The sequence below is a fragment of the Falco biarmicus genome, chromosome 11, assembly GCF_023638135.1.
Source record: "Falco biarmicus isolate bFalBia1 chromosome 11, bFalBia1.pri, whole genome shotgun sequence".
Classification (NCBI taxonomy): domain Eukaryota; kingdom Metazoa; phylum Chordata; class Aves; order Falconiformes; family Falconidae; genus Falco; species Falco biarmicus.
The window spans coordinates 27,658,150-27,677,814 of record NC_079298.1 but is presented as its reverse complement, the minus strand read 5'-3'; the positions used below and the strand labels follow the sequence as shown (position 1 = coordinate 27,677,814).

The 19,665-nt window shown below is 43.5% G+C and overlaps 3 protein-coding genes across 5 annotated transcripts in view; 2 read left to right on the top strand and 1 right to left on the bottom strand.

Annotated features, from left to right (window-relative positions):
• Positions 1 to 164: 164 nt before the first annotated feature.
• On the bottom strand, positions 165 to 4,224 carry GLRX2 (glutaredoxin 2). 3 transcript variants are annotated; one of them, XM_056355960.1, is made up of 4 exons: positions 4,083 to 4,224; positions 3,029 to 3,098; positions 1,408 to 1,584; positions 165 to 874 (listed from the first exon to the last, which is right to left on the bottom strand). In XM_056355960.1, the coding sequence occupies exons 1-4, from the start codon at positions 4,151 to 4,153 to the stop codon at positions 755 to 757; spliced, it is 438 nt and encodes a 145-aa protein (XP_056211935.1). In that variant the 5' UTR covers positions 4,154 to 4,224; the 3' UTR covers positions 165 to 754. The 3 variants fall into 3 exon arrangements, with proteins under 3 accessions (XP_056211935.1, XP_056211936.1, XP_056211938.1); XM_056355961.1 differs by lacking the exon at positions 4,083 to 4,224 and adding an exon at positions 3,621 to 3,730; XM_056355963.1 differs by lacking the exon at positions 4,083 to 4,224 and adding an exon at positions 3,232 to 3,332.
• A 2,262-nt stretch (positions 4,225 to 6,486) lies between these two features.
• The window catches only part of CDC73 (cell division cycle 73), a 112,780-nt gene continuing 99,601 nt past the window's right edge, over positions 6,487 to 19,665 (top strand). Inside the window, exons 1-7 of the mRNA XM_056355954.1 lie at positions 6,487 to 6,687; positions 12,127 to 12,232; positions 13,222 to 13,291; positions 14,304 to 14,366; positions 14,453 to 14,505; positions 16,298 to 16,386; positions 18,615 to 18,831. Of these exons, the coding sequence (XP_056211929.1) occupies positions 6,557 to 6,687; positions 12,127 to 12,232; positions 13,222 to 13,291; positions 14,304 to 14,366; positions 14,453 to 14,505; positions 16,298 to 16,386; positions 18,615 to 18,831 (729 nt within the window). The 5' untranslated portion in view covers positions 6,487 to 6,556. The remainder of the gene's footprint in view (positions 6,688 to 12,126; positions 12,233 to 13,221; positions 13,292 to 14,303; positions 14,367 to 14,452; positions 14,506 to 16,297; positions 16,387 to 18,614; positions 18,832 to 19,665) is intronic.
• Positions 12,300 to 12,711, top strand: LOC130156767 (ubiquitin-conjugating enzyme E2 D2-like). Its single transcript, XM_056355546.1, is given in 4 exon segments — positions 12,300 to 12,305; positions 12,397 to 12,476; positions 12,478 to 12,653; positions 12,656 to 12,711. Coding segments are annotated over 4 exon segments (318 nt in total).

Sequence of the window (19,665 nt, the reverse complement as noted above, 5' to 3'; positions counted from 1 at the left end):
TTTTCCTTTGTCTTAAATTTCATAATAATGCTGGATTGATCATAACATAGTCTGTAGCTACATCGTTTGGTAACAGAGCTGTCTGGCTCCCCTAGGAGGATATTCCTGAGTGACACTGTATAGACTGGCGCTTTGGAGTACAGATGAAAGCAACTGACTACCTCTTGAAAGCTGCAAGAATCTTTATTCCATTTTCTGTAGCAAGTGGACATACAGTTTGGTAGCAAGGTGATAAGACACTGAAAGCTAAGGGACGTGGACATGCACACAGCACTATCACTACAAACTTGTTTTGCTTCATACTTGATCTTCATGATTACAGTTTGACATTCGAAGAAGAATTAAATTTAAAGGAACCATTAAACTGACTATTTATTGTACAAATAAACTTTCTGGAACAAAACCAGAAAGCGAAGTAATTTGCAGCAAAAAAAATACAGGATTGTTCTCCTTGTCTATACTTCTTGGAAGCATAGTATCAGGATGTAATAGTGATGTCATTTTGTTGCTACTGAGAGCCCCAAGAGTTACACAACATTTTTTTCCCCACCAATCTGGGTGTGGTGAAGCTGAGGCAAGGACACCAAGTGATTGGCTGAGTCTGTCAAGTCAGTGTCAGACAGCGATCTCCAATTCGGAAATCTGTAATTTGAAGTTGTTGAGTCCAGCTGATGCAGTGTATGTTTGTCATCTTTAAATTTGTTTGGAAAATTCTGTTTATACAAAGGAAGACTAAGCTAAGCTAGATGGCTGTTCAGGATTTTCTTTTCCCTTGACATTGGTGAACTAATGGAAGCAGTTTGCCTTCCTCATGAAGCCTCTGAGTATCTGTAGCACCTCCAACAAAAGTCCCGTTGACAAACACTCTTGGGACCTACCAAGAAAATGAAAATTGCATTAGTTACTCCTTGGAAAAAGGATAAAAATCTAAGCAAGCCCACAGGGACTTTAGTATACACACAACAGTTATGTTCTTGTGCAGTGATACTAAATATACATACATAATTCATACATTTCCACAATATTTAGAGATGGGAAAATTTGTTTGCGTGCCCCTTAAAAGCGGGATAGAGTCACTGTAGCAGAGATTGTAATAAACTAGAGTCAAGTGAAACTATAAAATTAAGAAATTACAAGATGTGTTAAACACAATGGATTAAATATACCTCTACAAATGAAAATAGACTTTATCTTAGTGGCAGTATGGAAAAGATCACCTCAGAGGGATAGCCAGAGCGTCTCAAGAGAAAGAGATGGCACAGAACCCTTCTGCAGTACCTTGCCTTTAATTTAGGAGCTTGTATCCCAAGTTTACATGCCTCAAAAAAATGAAGAACTTGATATGGTCATAACCCATGAAGTGTAAGTTCTTAGTTTGCTTGTTACCTGTAAGAAAATATACTTAACTGTTCTGCCACCAGTCATCTGTTCAAGAATGTCCTGGAGCTGACTTCCATTTGTATTCATGTCCAGTTCTACAGCTGTATAATTCACATTCATACTCTCAAAAAGGTTTTTTGCCATTTTGCAGTAGGGGCATGTTGATTTAGAGAAAATCACCACACAGTTTGCTGAAATCATGTCCTGTATGTTCAAAAGCATTCCAGTCAGTGTGCTTTGTTTTTAAGTCAGCATATTTTAACAGTATCGAACAGCCATGAAAACAAATATACAAGTTACACTGCACAGAAGTTAAAAGTCTGCTATCATGGTAACAAATACAGGAAAATTACTCTTTGTAAAGGGCATTCTGAGGTACTTTTAACAGGGACAACTGAGGAGTTCCCAGCTGTGCTACAGCAATAGCTGGTGACTTTCGAAGGCTCTTCCAAAACACCATACTTAATTCTCATTTTTTTTAAAACCAAATGAAAAACTTGTAAGTTTTCCCTGTTTCTAATGTACAGCCACAAGAATCTTAAGGCAAGGAATGAACTACTTTTTAAAAACAAGGAGCAGACAGCAATGAATTCTATCAAGGTATCTGTCAAGAAGATACCATCACCTGAATGGTGGGTGCAAAACATACTTCAGGTTTGTTCTGAAGACCTTTATCGTGGCCTAGCAGCTCCTTTAGGAATGCATCCCATACTTTCACATCAGAATAGAAACTGCTTTGTACGCAACCACCAAGAAAGTCAGGCTCTCGGCCTCAAAAAGTGCAGCTGCACTTGACCAGATCCCAAAGAGCATCCGCACACAAGTGCAGCAGGCAGAACTACATGGAAGGCGGTGACTTCTCCCATTCTGCTTAAGCTTTTAAAAGGTTTCAGCAAAAGGTATGCTCTACTCTTTGAATAGAACACCTGGAATCAGTTAAAACTTAGTATCTAATTTTCAGGAATGTTATGGTCTTGTGGGAGCAGAGAAACAGAGGCAAGCTGGCACCGACAATCTCTACCAGAAGCACTGCTGGCACCCACGAAGCCGTGTGACCTGCGCTTTACTCCAAAAGTGAGTGGAATGACGGCGGGGCACATGGTATGACAGCCACGCAATGGTGCCAACCCCGAGCCCTCTTTTGCTCTGCAGCCACAGACCTACGGCCTGCCAGACAAGCGGCATTCTCCTTGAAGTATTTAGTATGGCTTTCTGGGTCCGTAAGGCAAACGGGACGTGCCGGTGGCAAGCAGAGTGACAAAAAGGGGTTCTGAACAGGAAAAAGAAAGGCTCCTATTACTTTACTGTAAATTCAAGGCAATTTCAGGCTGTTTGGTAAATTTGTTTTAAATACCAACTTACTTTTCAAATATTTACTTTACTTGATATACGTCATTTTACAAGGTTTAATTCCCAATATTGACAGCAGTACTAAATTTTGAATACAGGTCTGAGAAAACCTAACATGGCACAGCCTGGGAAGATCAACTTCCAGGGCTGGGGGTAAACAATGCTGCCACTATCACATGGTAAAGGTAAGAACCAGGTCCAACGTGCAGAACTCTTTGCAGAATTTCTTTGTATATACAGCATTTAAGTAACTGTGGCTTTTAAACATGTTGAAAACAAATATTGTGTAAACAGTTACCTGTATGTGATTGACAGCAGCATCATGAGACAATCCTACAGAAGCAGGCAGACTGTTCCCCATTCTAAAACTAAAAAGAAATCAATGTCAGATATTTGAGCTTTCAAACAAATGACACGGTTTACAGTTCACAAAATAAAGGTTGGCTTTATCCTGTGTCAGTTAAACATTTAATGTCATTTCTCCATTACACATAAACTCACTTCAGCCCCAATACCCCCAGCCGCAGCGGTTCTGACATGCCTGCAGGATGACGAGCATAGAGAGAGACGCTGCAGGCCGCAGTAAGGAAAAACGGCCGCCTTCACAAGCAAAATACACCTTTTTTTTTTTTTTTCCTAATCAAGCGTTAAAACCCACACCGGTCCGGGCCCAGCGTCGCAGCGCGGCCCTAACAGATGCTCTACCAGAAGGGGCCACGCTGGCTTCCAGCACAGCAGCGGGGTCCGCCGCCGTGCTGCTCCGCGGCCTGCACGGCCCGCCGGGCTCCCCACCCCACCCCGGGCGGCCCCTGCCGCGCCGCGCCACTCCCCGGCCCCACGTCCCGAGGGCACGAAGGCGAAAGCGGCCCGGTCCCCGCCGCCGCACCCACCGGCCGGGCCCCCCGCGCCGCCCCAGCGCCAGCGCCGCCGCCCGCCGCAGCGCCCCCTGCAGGGCCATGGCGCCGGCAGGAAGGGGCGGGGCGCCGCTTCAGTCCTCACGGCGGTCCGGCACGGCCTCAGGCCCCGGCCCCGCCCCCGCGGGCTGCCCGCCGCGCGCCCGGTGGCCGGAGCGGGGAGCGGGGAGCGGGGAGCGGGGAGCGGGGAGCGGGGAGCGGGGAGCGGGGAGCGGGGAGCGGGGAGCGGGGAGCGGGGAGCGGGGAGCGGCCCGGCGGGGCGGCAGCGGCGCCCGGCAGCACTGCTGCGGGGGGGACCCCGGTGCTAAAGGTGTCGGCGGGGCCTGCGCCCCGCCAGGTGTGAGGCTCGGCGCGCCGCTGCCGCGGCCTGTCTGGCTGTGCCTGCTCCCGGCGGGCGGGACCGCTCGGGCGCGGCGGGTGCCGGCAGCGGGCACTCACGCTCGCTGGGTGCTTCGCCGACCCCGGAACACGTGGGACGGTTCTAGTGACTCCCGGAAAATCCATTCCATCGTCCTAAAGGATTAACGTGCCGGGAGGTTTTACTTCGTGCGAGCGTGCTGGGGTCTTCTCGCCTCGGCCCGCCCGGGAAGCGCGTTCCGCGCCCCCCCCGCCCCCCGGAGCTCGCTGCGGGGGCTGGCACACCCGTACCCCTGCCACCGAGCCGTGTCCCTGGCCCAGCGTAGCTGCTCGATAACCTCCCAGTCTCCCGGCGGGGACCTAGATGGCAATTTCAGCACTGCAGAACCCTCTCTGCCCCTCTTTGCTGGGCAGGGGTGCGGAGCGGTGCCCTGGATCACTGCTCTGTAGCCAGTTCCAAGGTTTAGAAAACAGTGCGGGGAAATCAGCTAACGCGTACTGACTTGGTCTTGTTCATGTGCGTATAAAAATGAACATGGTGTATTCAGACACAGAATGTCTCGCTCCTCCTGCATTATAAGACTTGAACAATCTTTCCTGATGTTATTAATCTTAATGGAGTTACCTACGATGTAAAATTGCCAAACCTTGTTTTACAATTTGTTTTTCATGTCAGACAAATCATCGGTATAACCTGTCAGACTACAGCTCTGTGTAAACCTGTCATAAAATGCAATCGAAAGATTGCACCTGTGCGATATACTTTCATTTTACTGAATGGTAACATGCTTTCTCATTTCAGGTAATGATTTTCCAGCCTAATCGGTGACAAAACTGATGAACAACACTGAAAACAGTACCTAATGCCATGTGAAAATTGTTGCTCTGACATCTCTTATCAAGTCCTGATCTGGTGATAAAAATAATGGTTAATAATCTCACTGTGTTCCCCAAAGCCAATCTGTGGGAAATATTTTGTAAACTCGCAATAGGAGCTTATAATGAGGGCATCCTTAACTGAAAAAAGCAAGCCCAAGCTGCAACATTTTCTTGAAACATGAAAATAAACCCTGTTGCATCTGATGACGTGCTGCTTCACTTGCTGCTTACTGAGCACACACCACAGCACAGCTTAAAATGAATTTTTTCTGTGTCTTGTAACATAATGTTACTTTGTAACTTGCTGAAGAAAGTATCATTTGTATTCTTGCAGATGTATGGGATGTGTTGCCTAAGGGGCAAGTTGGTTTAGGTGATGTAGCAGGGTTTTTTGGATGAGGTGTAAAACCAGCTCTTGGCCCATTGGAAGCGTTTCAAGTTCTGCTTCAATTTTTTATCAGCTGTAGGTCCAGCAGTTGTTCCAGCTCCAGCCTGGCAAATAGTATTCTGTTAATTCATTATGGTTTCGTCTCCTAACGAATAATAGTAATTGAAAAATAAATACTGCGAGTGATTGGTATAATATGTCATGTGTTGTAGTATGTTTGTGTATTTAGACTATTTTGACACTATATGTGAAATGTTATAAATATACCTGCGATACTCAGCGTGCTGCGTAGCTCTGACATGAATGGTGGTACCACCAACATCTCACAACAGGAGATTGTATAAACTGTTGGCTTTTAATCTGTGTTGTTGGTCTCAGTATGTGCTACATATGGGAAGAAAAATGGTGCGATTTTGCCTGTTGCAGATTTAAAATGGGATGGCATTTTCTGCCAGCCTTGAAAAGCGTTAAGACAACTTTGAGCACCAAAGATTAGAACGAGCCATCGCGAGGGCTTTCTGCCAGGCCTGAAATCGCACGAACTGGTGTTCCACGGGGGATGCCAGCAGGGTTCAGCGGGCAAGCGCTTCGCCTGCACTGTTTGTGTGCTGGAGCAGCAGGGCTTGACCCGGGACAGCGGGAGAGCGCGGTGAGGCCGGGCGGTGCGGCCTGCGCCCCGGCCCCGCTGCTGCTGCTGCTCCAGCTGCGGAACCAAGGAACCCTTCCCAGTTACTTGTGCTGCCGCCGATTTTGACGGCTGATTCTTCTCAAAATCAAACCGCATCTTTGTGATTGATGAAGCAGAGATTTTTGTGTTTGGTTTTTCAGGCCTTTTTTTTTTTCTCCTTTTCCCCATTCACAGCCAGGCCCCAGCAGATTTTCTTCCCACTGCACAGCGTGCGGGGCTCTTTGGGGAGCCCTTGCCCCGTGCTGCTACGGGCGGGAGGGGGCTCCGGCGGCCCCGGTGAAAAGCCCCTCAGCCGGGACGCGGCACCTCCTGCGCCGGCCACAGCCGGGCCCGGCCGGTGGGCAGCGGGACGGGGCCCATCGCCAGGCCGAGCCGCCCCGGGGCGCTGAGGGCCGCCGCGCGCCGCGGGAGCTGGCGGCCGGAGGGCGGGGCCGCGCGGCGCCATGGCGACGGGTTCGGCGTCGCCCCCTGTAGGCGGTGGCGCGGGTGGCGGCGCTCAGGCGTTCGCGACGGGCAGCCCGGGGCCTGGCGGCGGGGTCCTGGCGCGGCTGGCGGAGGGGCCGGAGCGGAGCGGCGGCGGCCGGCGGCTCCGGAGCGAAGATGGCGGACGTGCTGAGCGTGCTGCGGCAGTACAACACGCAGAAGAAGGAGATCGTGGTGAAGGGCGACGAGGTGATTTTCGGCGAGTTCTCCTGGCCCAAGAACGTCAAGACCAACTATGTCATCTGGGGGTAAGCGGCGGGGCCGGGGCGGGCGGCCGCCGGCCGGGGGAGGGGACGGCCGGGGGGGCGCGGGGAGAAGTTGCCCCGAAGTTGCGGGGGAGCGCCCGGGGGGCCCCGGCGCCCTGCTGCGGGGAGCGAGGCCCGGCCTGGCCGCCGCCTCCCGCAGGGCCCCTCGGCGGCGCCGGCCGCCGCCTCTCCGCCCCGGCGCTGGGTCCCGGCGGAGCGGCTGTCCGGGCGGGCTCGCCTCGGGCCGGGCCTGCCTCCTCTGCGCTCCCGGCCGGGCACGAAGGGCTGGCGGCTCCTCCGGGAAGGCCCCCGGAGCCCGGCCGGCGGCCCTGCCCTGGGCCGGCGGAACCACGGGGCCGGGACGAGGCCTGTCGTTGCGGCCCGAGGGGAGGCGGCGGGGCGGCTGTGCGGGCTGCGGCGGGGAGATGGCGGCAGGCGGCGCCTCCAAGTTTTTCGGGGGGTTGGGCGAAAACGGGCGGCACGTACTTAGTGCCTGCCTTCAGCCGGGCTGCTGCTCTGCCCCGGGAGCTTTGTCCGGCTGCGGGGAAGCCAGCGAGGCCCGCAGCGGCGTCCCGCTGTGGCGATCCGGGGCCGTGCGCACCTGTGCCGGGCCCCTCAGCCCGCTCCCGGCCCGAGAGCTGGCAGCCGCCGAGTTGTCCTTATTGCTGTAAACAAGCAGGGATAGCGTTCCTGTTGCGTGAAAGATTTTTTAAAAAAGGTGCAGTGCTTATTTTCAGAAAACCTTCAGAAAATGAGGTTTTGTACCTGTTGATTTTTCTGGTACAGTGTGTATTGCTTGTGACACAAGGGAGTTCTTTCATCTGAATTTAGGAACTGCTTGCTTTTAATGTCCTGACTAGAAGGATTTCAATGAATCTCTTTTAAATCCAAGAGAAGAAAATTGCTTATTGTTAAGTATCAGATAGAGAACGTTTCAGGAACTGATCAAAGCCAGTACGTTATCCTGTGAAGCTGGATGGAAAAACAGGAGAACCAGCAGGTTTGCCAGAAACCCCCTTGTAGTTCAGTCTATGACCAGGGATGGCTTTTTTTTTTAAAAAGCTTTTATAGTTATGACATGAATATTAGTATTGATCCAATGTCCTTATTTCTAGTTTGAGAGAGAAAGGAAAGAAACCTGTGTTTGTGAACTTGTAGACAGATTTTTTTTTTTAACTGGCTTTACTTTGCACTCTTTTTAAAACTAGAAATATGCTATTTCATTACCTATTCTAAGCTTTCAGAAACTGATTTGGGATGTATTGGCTCTGCCTGGCAGAAGTGGGGGATACTGGTGGCTAGACTGAAGCGGAAGGAAAATACTTGGATAGACAGTTAAGTTCTGAAGTTCTTGAAAATTCTTAGTTCTATTTTTGCTGAGCAACTGCATAGAGAATTGCAGTGGTTTCCTTGCTACAAGTTTCTTTTCTCGAGCAGTAACAAGTAACCGTTAAGTAGACACAGTTTTCATTGCTCTTCTGTAGGGAACAGAGAAACTGAGATGCCACCCTAACTCTGCTACTGCCTCAGAGACCTTGAATTAGGCCTAGAAATTGTGAACAAAAGACAAAAAGACAGCAGCTGGAGATGAAAACTTCATTATGTACATTCAGGCAGCTTTATCTTCATTGTCAAGAAGGAGCTGTGTGAACAGAAGACGCTAGACAGAACAGCAGCAGTAACCTTGTAATGGCTGATTGTGTCCTCAATCCTTGTGATAAACGTGTTGTAGGATTTGGAGGGTGTGGGTTGGTTGGTTTGAAGTTAGTAAATCTTGGTTTAGACCAGTGGCTTCTGAACTTTTTGCAGCATCAGACTGCTGTCAGTTCACAACATTTCTTGTGAACCCTGGTGGAGTTATAGATGTCTAGTCTTTACATTGAAGACACTGTAAAAATGAGACCAGTTCTGCAAGCCAAGGCCAGTAGCTTTGGCACCACAGTTTAGGATCTGTTAATTTAAGTAATTGCCAGACTTATGTAGGGACTTTGAGAAACAATTTTTAAAACTTAAGATTCGAAAACTTTTTTATTCAGGTCACTTTGCAGGATCCAAACTGTGCTTGCACTGAGCAGTTGTTAGTGGCTTAGTTTTTCGTGAAGCAAATCTTGACTTTTGTTTTAGATGTCCACAGCACGGTTGCTGTAACTGCATCTCTGCTGCCAGTCTGGAGAGAGTAATGCAAGTCTGAGCAGCCGTGGTGGCATTCTGTCCCTGCTAGAATTAGAAGTAGTCCCACTAGACATTTAACACTGTGGCTCCTTGAGCAGCCAGGCTGGCAGAAGTTGGCAGCGCTGCCCTGCACTGCCTTCTCTCTGTGCTAGCACAAGTGTCAGCCAAACAATGAATCGGTCTGAGGAACTAAGCCAAGTTAAAAGTAACCCGGGGTGGGGAAAGCAGAAATTAATTTTGATCCAGGTTAGTTTCCAGATAATAATTATATGAATACCCCTGCTGGCACATGAGGAAGGCTAGATTGTCTAAGATTGTTTTGTGTGCTTTGAGCTAAGGGCTGATCTGTGGCCCCTTAAGAGTGATTGTAGAATCTATTTCTAAACCAAAGGAAGGAACCAATCTAACAGAGAAACTAACTTGCTTTGTTTACCCAGCAGAGGGTTTGTATGCACAGCTGAGAAGTTTTTAAACAGTGAGCAGCTGGTCATGGGTATTGTAATTTGTGTGATACTCTGCATGCCTAGTCTTGTATTTATAAAGATTACTGCTTTCTTTTGTGGATGAGACACAGGCCTTTAGTACCTCTGTAAAATTTCATGCTTTGAAACATGAAAGAGAAAATAAAGCAGTTAAAAATGAATAAACTCCTGGCACCCACAGTTTGAGGGTGAATGGATGAGCAGGAAACAAATTTCTGGTGTTAAAAGCAAGCAGGTGGAACTTTCTCTCTTGCATTATGTAAAATTTTTTAAGCTATGGGTTTGTGGTTTTTTTCATAAGAGATATATTTTTTTAATAAACATTACAGAAAAAATACAAGTACTGGACTTTTTAAGGTTGAATCTTAAGATTTTGATTTTTTTCTACTTGGAATGTTTGTAAATTGAATGAAGTGAGCTACCTTCAGATCAGCTTGCTTTTGGTTCTCTGAGAAGGTTCTTTCTGTCTGGAAAACCTGGAAGGAATACAAACTGGTGCTGAAATGTCAGTTTAGACTTAGATTTTCTCCTTGCGTACAGCTGGTTGTCTGTCTGATACTGTCCCTTTAAAGTGCAATATCTCGCCCCCCCTAATAAAACATCTTCTTAGACCCATAATGAGCATGGGGATTTCTTGTGTGTGTGGTTTTAAGTGATGAAGTACCAGCTGTGCCCTGCCGAGCTTTGGCAGTGCCTGTGGCTGTATAATACTGTATTTTCAAATTAATAAATAACCCTTCAGTACTTGTTTTCCAAATGATGCAATTTATTGCTAAATATTGCTAAAAACCTGAGTAGATGACGACCTGGACTTTTTATGCAATGTTCAATGGGTATGGCGCACTTCAAAGAAATAATGAGTTATTCTGAAGTGAGGTAATCTAAAATGTTTGTTTTAAAATGAAGTGGCAACTGTATCATGTGACATAGACTTCAGAGCCAAGTCTATACCGAGGAAGCTTTTGTTTCTACCAGTGCTCTGAATATGTTTAGATCCTGGCAGCGAAACAGTGAAGTGGGCTAACACTTCTTTGCTGAGGAATCCAGTTCTGTTGGCCCTAATGGTGAAACCAGCTTTTGGCTTTTTAGCAGTTGACAGATACTATGTGTCTTACCTTTTCTCTTCAGCAACAAAATGTCATGTGCACCTGCAGATCATGCCGGCTAAGTTTTCGGAAGGAAGGAATGGGGATAGAAAGATTCTTTTTCCTCTTCTCACTGTATTTTCAACCTCTTTTCTCTGCATGTTATTCGTGTATTGGTTTTCTTAGGCATCATTGTGAAAGTAATGTTTTCAGCCTTACTGCTAGTGATGAGTTCTGAACAGATTACTGGACACTTTAAATCTAGATAAATTTAGGAAAGTAATTGCACAAAAAGCGGTACTGGCTTTATATCTGCAGTATGGAGAAAACAGACATACTGCTGTTGTGTTTAGTTGCTGTTTGTGTAGCTCTTTTAGGGTCAAGAAAGTGGTTTTTTTTTATTATTTCCTCTCCCTTCCCCCAGTGTGGTTGGCACTTTTGTGATGTGTGTTTCGATACTGATGGTAACCCATTAGTAAAGCTGCTGCACTTGGAAGGAAAACTCCTTCTTATGGTTTTAGTGGAAGTCTTTCTTCCTTCTCTGGTTTCATTAGAATTCTGTGCCAGTCTTAAGTTTTACAGTTTTGGCCTGGTTGTTTGGTGGGTCATCTTCCTCAGGCTTTGAGGTGAGCTGGCTGATTGGGGATGGGAGCTGGGCAGTGTGGAGGAGCCCTGTCCTGCTTGGAGCTGGGTCTGGCAGGTCCCAAGCCTGCGCCGTGGAATCCCTGGTCTCCTTGATTTCCTGGTCCCGCTGAGGGCTGTGAAACTGATGGAAAGGTCAGTTTCTCAGAGAGGATGAAGTATTTGGGGAGCAGGCTTTGTTTTGAAACTGGAACAGGCATTGCTTCCTCTACAGAATTGTCTGGTGACAGCATGAAGGTGTGGACCTGCGTGAGGGGGGAATCAAGTTCGAAGCACGTGGAACCAAGCTAAAACACTGGGTTTTGTTGGGCCTTGTTTTTTGTTAGTGGTTCTCTTTTTTTAATTCTTACACAGAGCACATTCCTTTTTAGACTTAAAAGGCATCTTCTTCAAACAGGTTGTTTTGAAGTTGAGGTGTAACTTGATGCTGTCGTGTTGCTCTGAAGTGATCTGACTTGAGTATTCCCATTGTGATTTTGTAGTCCACTTTGGTTTTGCTAGTTCTGTGTGCAATTACTTTCTGCTCGCTCCTTATCTTGACCTTTTGGTACCATTTTGAACTTTTTACTCTCTAGACTTCATGGAATTTATGTATTCCAAATTCTTTACTGTGCCTTCTCTAGTGGTGAAAATTCTGTCCCATTATACCTGAAGAGTACATCATAATACCTCTTTTTTTCAGTTGCATTTCAGTTACGTTCCTCTAGCTGTCCCAGATAAGGTGGACTTTTGATAATCAGAATAAATGTTTGAGATATGGGAGAATGTGTTCTTAAAGTTTCCTGAGTCTTGCTGCTTGTATATTTTACAACCCTTCCAGCTCTTATTTTGGACAGTTTTTATAACTTGTTCAGTAAAGAGGCTGGAAGAATAAATATCCCTCTCTCATATTTGTTAACACAACTGATAGTTCACTAGTTTGGCAATAGCCTGATAATAATATTACTGCTTGCTTTTTGAACTCTCATCTGGAGAGAAAAGAGAACTTTGCTACAAAAGTGTGTGCATGAGACAGAGACGGAGATGTTAAATGTTAAAATCTTTCTTTCATGATTTTACAGGACAGGGAAAGAGGGCCAGCCCAGGGAATACTACACTTTGGATTCTATCTTGTTCCTGCTCAATAATGTGCACCTTTCGCATCCTGTCTATGTCCGCCGTGCTGCAGTAAGTAGACCATATTTTATTTTGTTTTGTTTGTGTTAAGTAATAAGTACTTAGTTATTTTCAGGGAATGATAGTAACATTTCAGTGTATGAATTTGGCTGGGGAAAGGAGAAAAGATACACAACAAAGTGCGTGTGTGTTTGAAAAGGAACATGCCTACATAGACATCAAATGACAGTCCCTATCAAGGTGGAATATTTTTCTTGACAATTCACTTCTTAACAGATTATCCCTTCAAACCACCAGGTTGCATTTAGAGGAAGAGTCTGTCACCCAAATATTAACAGTAATGGCAGTGGTTTTTTTGACACTACAGTCACAGTTGTCTCCAGCACTATTTCAAAAGTATTTTTGTCCATCTGTTCTCTGTGTGATCCCAATCTCGATGATCCTTTAGTGGCTGAGATTGCAAGCAGCTACAAAACAGAGAAAAATACAGCAGGGTAGCTTTGCAGCAGAATCAGAAGTATGTAATCTAATTAAAGAATGTATTGAATAAGCTCTACAAATAAAGATAGGGAAACTCTGAAAGGGTGTGTTTTTGATTTCCATTTGACTGCTTTTTATGAGCCTGTGCTTCATCTTCCTCCATGCCACACGGTTACCTGATATAGCAGTGCTGCGTGTTATACATAATTGGAACAACAAAATTGAAATACTAGATTTGTGTACCAGCACTGACTCCTGGCAGAGAAGCACATATGTTAAAAGGTGGTTCTTAATCTTATTTTGCAAGTTTTGATGTGATGGAGGAAAATGACTGTCCTCTCTTTCAGTTTTATTGCAGAAAACATGTTTTGTTTTGTGTAGCTGAACAATCTCTAGGAAGTAATTGCATTTTTAAGCTTGATGGTTATGCTTTCTTGGGAGGCAGGACATGTGTTGCTGTATTTGTGTGAATTGAGTAGTTTTCAATAAAAGTGGAAAATGTTGAGCAAGAGACTTTCTGGGGGAATAATGGTTTAATGTCAAGTTTGCTGTTTTTTCAGACTGAAAACATTCCTGTGGTAAGAAGACCTGATAGGAAAGACTTGCTTGCATACTTAAATGGAGAAACATGTGAGTGATGCTTTTTTTTAACTTAGACACTTAGTGCACTCTGTTGCTTCGTATTTATGGCACAAATGAGGGGTAGGAGGGGAAGGATGGTTAATGGTGGTCAATTTGCAGCTTAACTGAATGTGTTCAGACTTCTCAAATGAAGTTAGTATTTATTTTATTTTTTTGTTGTTGTTGTGAACTTCATTATTTTTATTGCATTTAGCAGCTGCATTCCTACATGCATGTTTAGAAGTGAGCTACTTTTTTATTATTGTTTATTGTGTGTAACAGCTTTTGGTCAATAGTTATGTGTTAGAATGCTTAGACTGGTATTTTTTTCTTCTCTAGACTGTGGGAAACTTTCGGTAGTGCATTGATCTTCATGTAATAAGTGTGTGGGTTAAAATCTTCAGTAAAATATTTCAAACCACTGCTTTGTCAGCCTGGCAGATTTGCCTAGTATTTCATCATTTTAAAATTTTTTAACAATAGTCAGAGAAAAGAGGTTTCTCTGAAAGATAATTATGGCTTACTTTTGTAAGTTACTCTGTTTTGTAGGTGGTCTTAGAATTTTAAGAATACTGGAACATGAGATTATTTCTGTAATATGAGCAGTAAACCATTTTTTAGGTATGTATTTTAAACAACCAGGAGGTTGTCTTTATTCCAAAAAACTAGACAAATTAATAGATCTTGATTCCAGGTTATAAAGAAATTATCTTTGACTCTGTTTTCTTTTATGTATACATAGAATCACTGACTAATTTATATTGGAAGGGACTTCAGGAGGTTATCTGGTTCAGTCTTCTTTTCAAAGAAGGGCCAAAATGACCCTGACTGCAACCTGATCTAACTTCATATTCAATCAGGCTCTGAATATCTGCAGTTACAGTGTTTGACACTGTCTTTGCTACCTAATATCTAGTTAGAATTTCCATTCTTGCAATTTGTCTGTTGTCCTCCTTCCTTTCATATTTAAATACTTCTTCAAATCTTTTGTACTTAAATGAAATGTTGTGTTTGATTACAGCAACCTCCTCAAGCATAGACAGAAGCGCTCCACTTGAAATTGGCCTTCAACGGTCCACTCAAGGTACGGTTTAACTAAAAAATAACTGAGGTTTATTTTATGAAACTCTACTACAATCTTGCATTTTTAATGTCCTTTTTTTCTTGTAGTTAAAAGAGCAGCAGATGAAATATTAGCAGAAGCAAAGAAACCAAGAATAGAGGTAATGACTGTCATCAATACAAAATGGGGGTGGTGGTAAATTACAGTATATATCTGTTTTTGTAGCAGTTCAGTTCGGTACCTGTCCTCTGGGTCCACACAGCACTTGTGTTAGTGTGAACACAAACTGGAAGGAGTTAAATTTGAAGCCTGTGATTTAGACTTGGAATTGTAGTTGCTAGATACGTGTTGTAGTATGAAAGGGGAAAGCTTGACCACATATCTGTAAGTACCTGTTGTATTATAATTGTCTGCTAAGAGCTAGGGCATTGGAATAAAAGTGCTGTTTAATGACTTGTTACAGTTATTTGCCATCCATGAGTTGGCATTAAACTTAAATGCCAGTCTTATCCCCATCGATGGATACTTTTTTGTTTTACCTACTGTTTTAGTCCCTTTATAGCAGTATATGAAACTCCCAGTGATTACTATCATCTGAAGCTCTGTCTTAATCAATTAATGTAAGTGTATTTTCACAAGTGCCTCTTGAACAGAAGCAATGTGTCTAGTTATTGCACACATTGTATTACTTAACTCTAGTTTTAAAAACTGACTTACTGTTTTTCCTGATAGATTTTTTTTAAACTATGTTCATCCAGTTGTCTCCTCTGTGAGGTATTATAAATCTGGCTGTATAGATAGCCTCAGAGTACTAAGGCTTTAGATTTCTTCTTAGAAGGGTTATCAAAATACATAAATTCCTTTATTAAAAAGTTGGATTTCAACATGTTTGTGCTTAGTTATAACTGCATAAGAACAAAAAACCTTTATGTGTTCTTAATGGCACACGAGCAGATGACTGCTGCGAGATGACCTTTTGGTGATCTATAGATTTTTGTTCTACATTACCCTATGTGGTTGTGATGCCAGTATGTTTGAAACTGTAGATCTTCACTATCGTAATCTGGAGAATCAAGAATTTTGCATATGAGCCTAATGAGCTTATGGCTGTCTTCTTTTTTGTTTCTTTGCTGCTCCGGTAGCTCAGAGTCTGTAAAATCTCTTAAGTTATGTGGAGACCATCTCCGTGTAGGGCTTCCAGGTCTCTCTTGATACATGGGCATGGTTTTGCTGTGCTTCAGCCTTTCCGAACAGACTTCTAGTGATAGGATAGGCTTGAAGCTGATTTAAGTTTTGCGGGGGAATAAGACTGATCAAACACAAGTGGTAGCAGCAGTACCAGAACCTGAGAAGATGGCATAAAATTACATCTCTCTGCTGCTTTCTCAAATTACATGTCTGTCTCAAACGTGGTATGAGTTACTAGATGCTTCCTTACTCAGGACTTTTTTTTTTTTTTTAATATATTCACTAGGAATGCCATTTATAAAAGTTTTGTGTCAAGATAAAAGTTCTGAGCTTTTTTTCTTCTTTAAAAATGTCACTGATTAAATAAATATCTGGCAAATCTGAGTGTCCAACAAATTTACCTGTGAATATGTATGTGTGTATATGTATTGACATACCTGAATGTGTGCATTCTTTGCCAGCTGTAAGTTTTCTGATTTTTCTGTTGTTCTCAGTTGTTCTCTGAGCAAGGCTCTTTATGAGGGATTGCTAGTTTCCTTTTAATTTTTCTAATTATACTTTGTGGCTCTTGAGAGGAAATTTCCAATAGTTGTACAGTTAGTGCTAGTGCATAGATCAAAACTAATTGGAAATGTAGATTGTCCTTCCAAATGTATTAAAAAAGAAAAAAAATCTGCATGGCTTTAATTCTAGTTGTATTTATTTTTATAAAGAGAATGCACAAAATACTAAATGTTACAGTTAAACATTACTGTTACTGCTAGGATGAAGAGTGCGTGCGTCTTGACAAGGAGCGGTTGGCAGCTCGGTTGGAAGGACATAAAGAAGGTATCGTGCAAACAGAGCAGATCAGGTAGGAATAATTATTCTTATGGGTAATGCTGAATTAAAGGAATGATAACTATTATTTTGCTATTCAAGGCAGCCAGTTTTACTTCTGTCCAACAGCTCTCAGTGGAAGTCTCTCTCCCTTAGGTGCTATCAGTAGTAATGTCTGAGGAGGCAGAACGTCATGCCTAATCAGACTCCTGTTCTTGAGTGGAAGGTCAGCTGTCACTGCGTGAGATTTGGTTTGTTTACGGAAATGAGCAGACAGTTGTCTCTTCCTCCTACCAAGTCTGCCATTTTTGCTTTCTTTTGCCATGATGTTTATTTAAAGCAGTCAGATGCAATGAGCAGAACTGCAAGGGGGAGCTGATTATTCCAGAAAAAAATATCTTGTATTGAGGAACATCTTGTATGCAAAAGGAGGAGAACATTGTGGGAGTAGATCAAAGGGTAACACAGCCTCTGACTCCACAGAGGTGAGCTGCCTGCCTCCGAAGAGGCAGTAAGCACCAGAGAATAACGCACTGTCATTGCCGTAAGTAGTAATCTGTGTTCAGGTGCTTAAAAACTCGCCCATCACCTTTCCTCTTCCGTTGTATCCATCCAGAACTTTGCATGGGATGACAGCTGATTTTGAGTCTTGCAACATATCTTCCCAATGCCAAGCAGAGAGGAAATGAAATTCTTCCAACATCTTGTTGATGCTAAGGATCTCGGGCTTAGTACAGTATCAGACTCTTAAGAGCTCATTTTCAAACACCGGAGTTCAGAAGTATGAAAGTAAAGGTAGCTTCTTAATTTCTTTAGAGTGTCAGCTCCCATAATGTGAAATGGGAGTCATGCTTCCTGCAGTTAAGGTGTAGGGGTATGAATTGTCTGCACTGGATTTTGCAGATAAGTAGTTTCACTTGATTGACTGCGTTCTTGAGACATTTATCTCTTGAGTGTAAACAATACTATGAATGCTTGTCTGTCCTTTACTGGGATTAAATGTAACAGCCTGTCAACGATTAATATAGCAGAGTTTAGGCATTTGTAGAATCCATAATTACCCTAACCACATGAAAAATACGTATTTTGAATGACTTCTTTCTCTCTGCCTCTTGTGTAGGTGTACTTAAAAGGAAACTATAGGGAAAAAAAAAGATTCAGACCTGACTTAAAATGAGACAGTCTAAGGATCAAAAAAATCAGAGTATGCACATTGTTTTGTATAAACTAATAATCTGGATACTAGCTTGAGTGTATCACAATTTCATTTTGGAGTTGTGAGACGATGCAGTGGGGATTACTGAGTGTTATTAGGAATGACTTTGTGTTGTGTATTTATGGATTTTTTTTTTTATGTTGAATGTGAAAGACTGCTTTTTTAAAAAACAGTGCAAATAACATTTACAGGCAGTGAGTAGGAACTCAGTGCTTGTCACTGTTGTTACTTTGGTCAACAGCAACATAAAAGAAGCTCCCTTTCCAGTAGCTTAGTTGTTAAAGGAGAATACTTCACAACTGGTACTCATTGTATTAATTTTTCAGTGTAATCTTAAACAAAAAAATCATGTAAAGTTGAATTGGGTATGTACAGTTAGGACTGTGCAATTCAGTCCTTTTTTATTTTTTTTCTTCAGCTCACCTGCAAAACAATAGGGCTCACTGTTTGGCAACCAAATTCTGTGTTTGCAATTAAAAGCAAACAGATAAAGATGTTGCACTCTTGGACTGAACTGGGCTATCTCAAACACAGATTAATGTGGACAAAGTTACTACCATCTGTTGTTTGTTTGGCCTACATGCTCTGCAAAGGTAATGCATCTTCCAACTGGCCAGGTCCTCATAACAGCACCTCAGCTGAAATTTAGATTAATGCTTTGAAAGCCTCAGAGCAGCCAGGGATCGATTGACTGGACACAAAGTTGTAATCCATGAGAAATAACAGGGAGCTGCAATTTGGATGATGTTGTAAATGGAAGTGTCCCGATGTTTCACATCTGCGATCTTTACTTCTGCTTGTTATAGCTGGGATTTTTTGATGTTTTTTGTGCTCATACTGGGATGGAGTCTTTTGTCAGAAGTTTGATTCTCATGCCCAAAACAGCAATGCCAAGCTCATGTAATCTTCAAGTATATGTAAGGTGACTATTTTATGATTTGTAGCATAGCCATAATCACTAATCAGGATGAAGTTACTCGTTCACAAATTCTTTCAGAATTGTTTGTGCGATTACTTGGTCTCTTTTGTTACTTTTGCTTATTTAGGTCCTTGTCTGAAGCCATGTCAGTGGAAAAAATTGCTGCTATCAAAGCAAAAATCATGGCAAAGAAAAGATCCACTATCAAAACTGATCTGGATGATGACATAACTGCTCTTAAACAGAGAAGTTTTGTTGATGCTGAAGTGGATGTAACCAGAGATATTGTCAGCAGGGAGAGAGTATGGAGGACAAGAACTACAATCTTACAAAGCACAGGCAAGGTAATGTTCTGGATACCAAGCTGGTTTCATGGTCGAAATGAGAAACTGCATTTTCTGTTTCCTGTCTCTCTGACTTGTTAACTGTAGATGACTTGGGGGATTGTGCTCAGGGTTGTAGGTAAAGGTAGGCTTGGAGGCTGTTGGTACAGTGACAGAAGAGGTTGTTCTTACTTTGTTACAGTAAGCCTAAAATGTATCTCAAAATACTTGCTTCAGCCATTTAAAAGATACCAAGTAATCACTTAATTCCTCTTAAACAAAGCTGGCTTGAGCCCTACGGTTAGGAGGGCTGTACGAAAGTACCTGCTGATTTGAAATGTACAAAAATGGGGAGTAACTGATAGAGCGAGCAACAGGTTTACATTTAAAGTCCAAATGCTGCTGAGCTGTGGAAAACAGTAAAGTAGTGCAGAGAGAAAATGCTAAAATGAAAAAAAACCCCAGAAATTGTTACCAAGAAGAGGCTTTTCTGTATATTTTTGTCCCTTTGTTGCTCCTTGAATCCATGTCTTTAGCTGCACTTGGTTATGTGCCATCCAGACCATGGTTGCAAGCACAGATGACATCTTGCTCTCTTTGGACAGTTAGGCTTTCTTTATTGCGGTGTTACTTGCTGCTTCCTTGAGAAATGTAGTGCCAAGTCCATTTCTGAAAGGTTGCGAATATCTGTTTTCCTGAGGTTATTGTCAAATTGAATCTGTTGCCTTCACTGCTTCTTTATGTACTGTCAGAGGAAAACAATGTTTAGAAGTAAATGAGGTTCCAGTTTTCATTTGTCTGATTAGTGCTCATTTTCATAGCCTGTCCTCATCACGTGAGTAGTAGAATTTAATT

Coding starts and splice junctions, on each gene's coding strand:
- GLRX2 (XM_056355960.1), bottom strand. CDS start 4,153: ATGGAATGGATTTTCCGGGAGTCACTAGAACCGTCCCACGTGTTCCGG. Junction 3,099..4,082: donor CGGCGAAGCACCCAGCGAGC/GTGAGTGCCCGC, acceptor ATTTCTTTTTAG/TTTTAGAATGGGGAACAGTC. Junction 875..1,407: donor AGATGACTGGTGGCAGAACA/GTTAAGTATATT, acceptor TTTTCTTGGTAG/GTCCCAAGAGTGTTTGTCAA.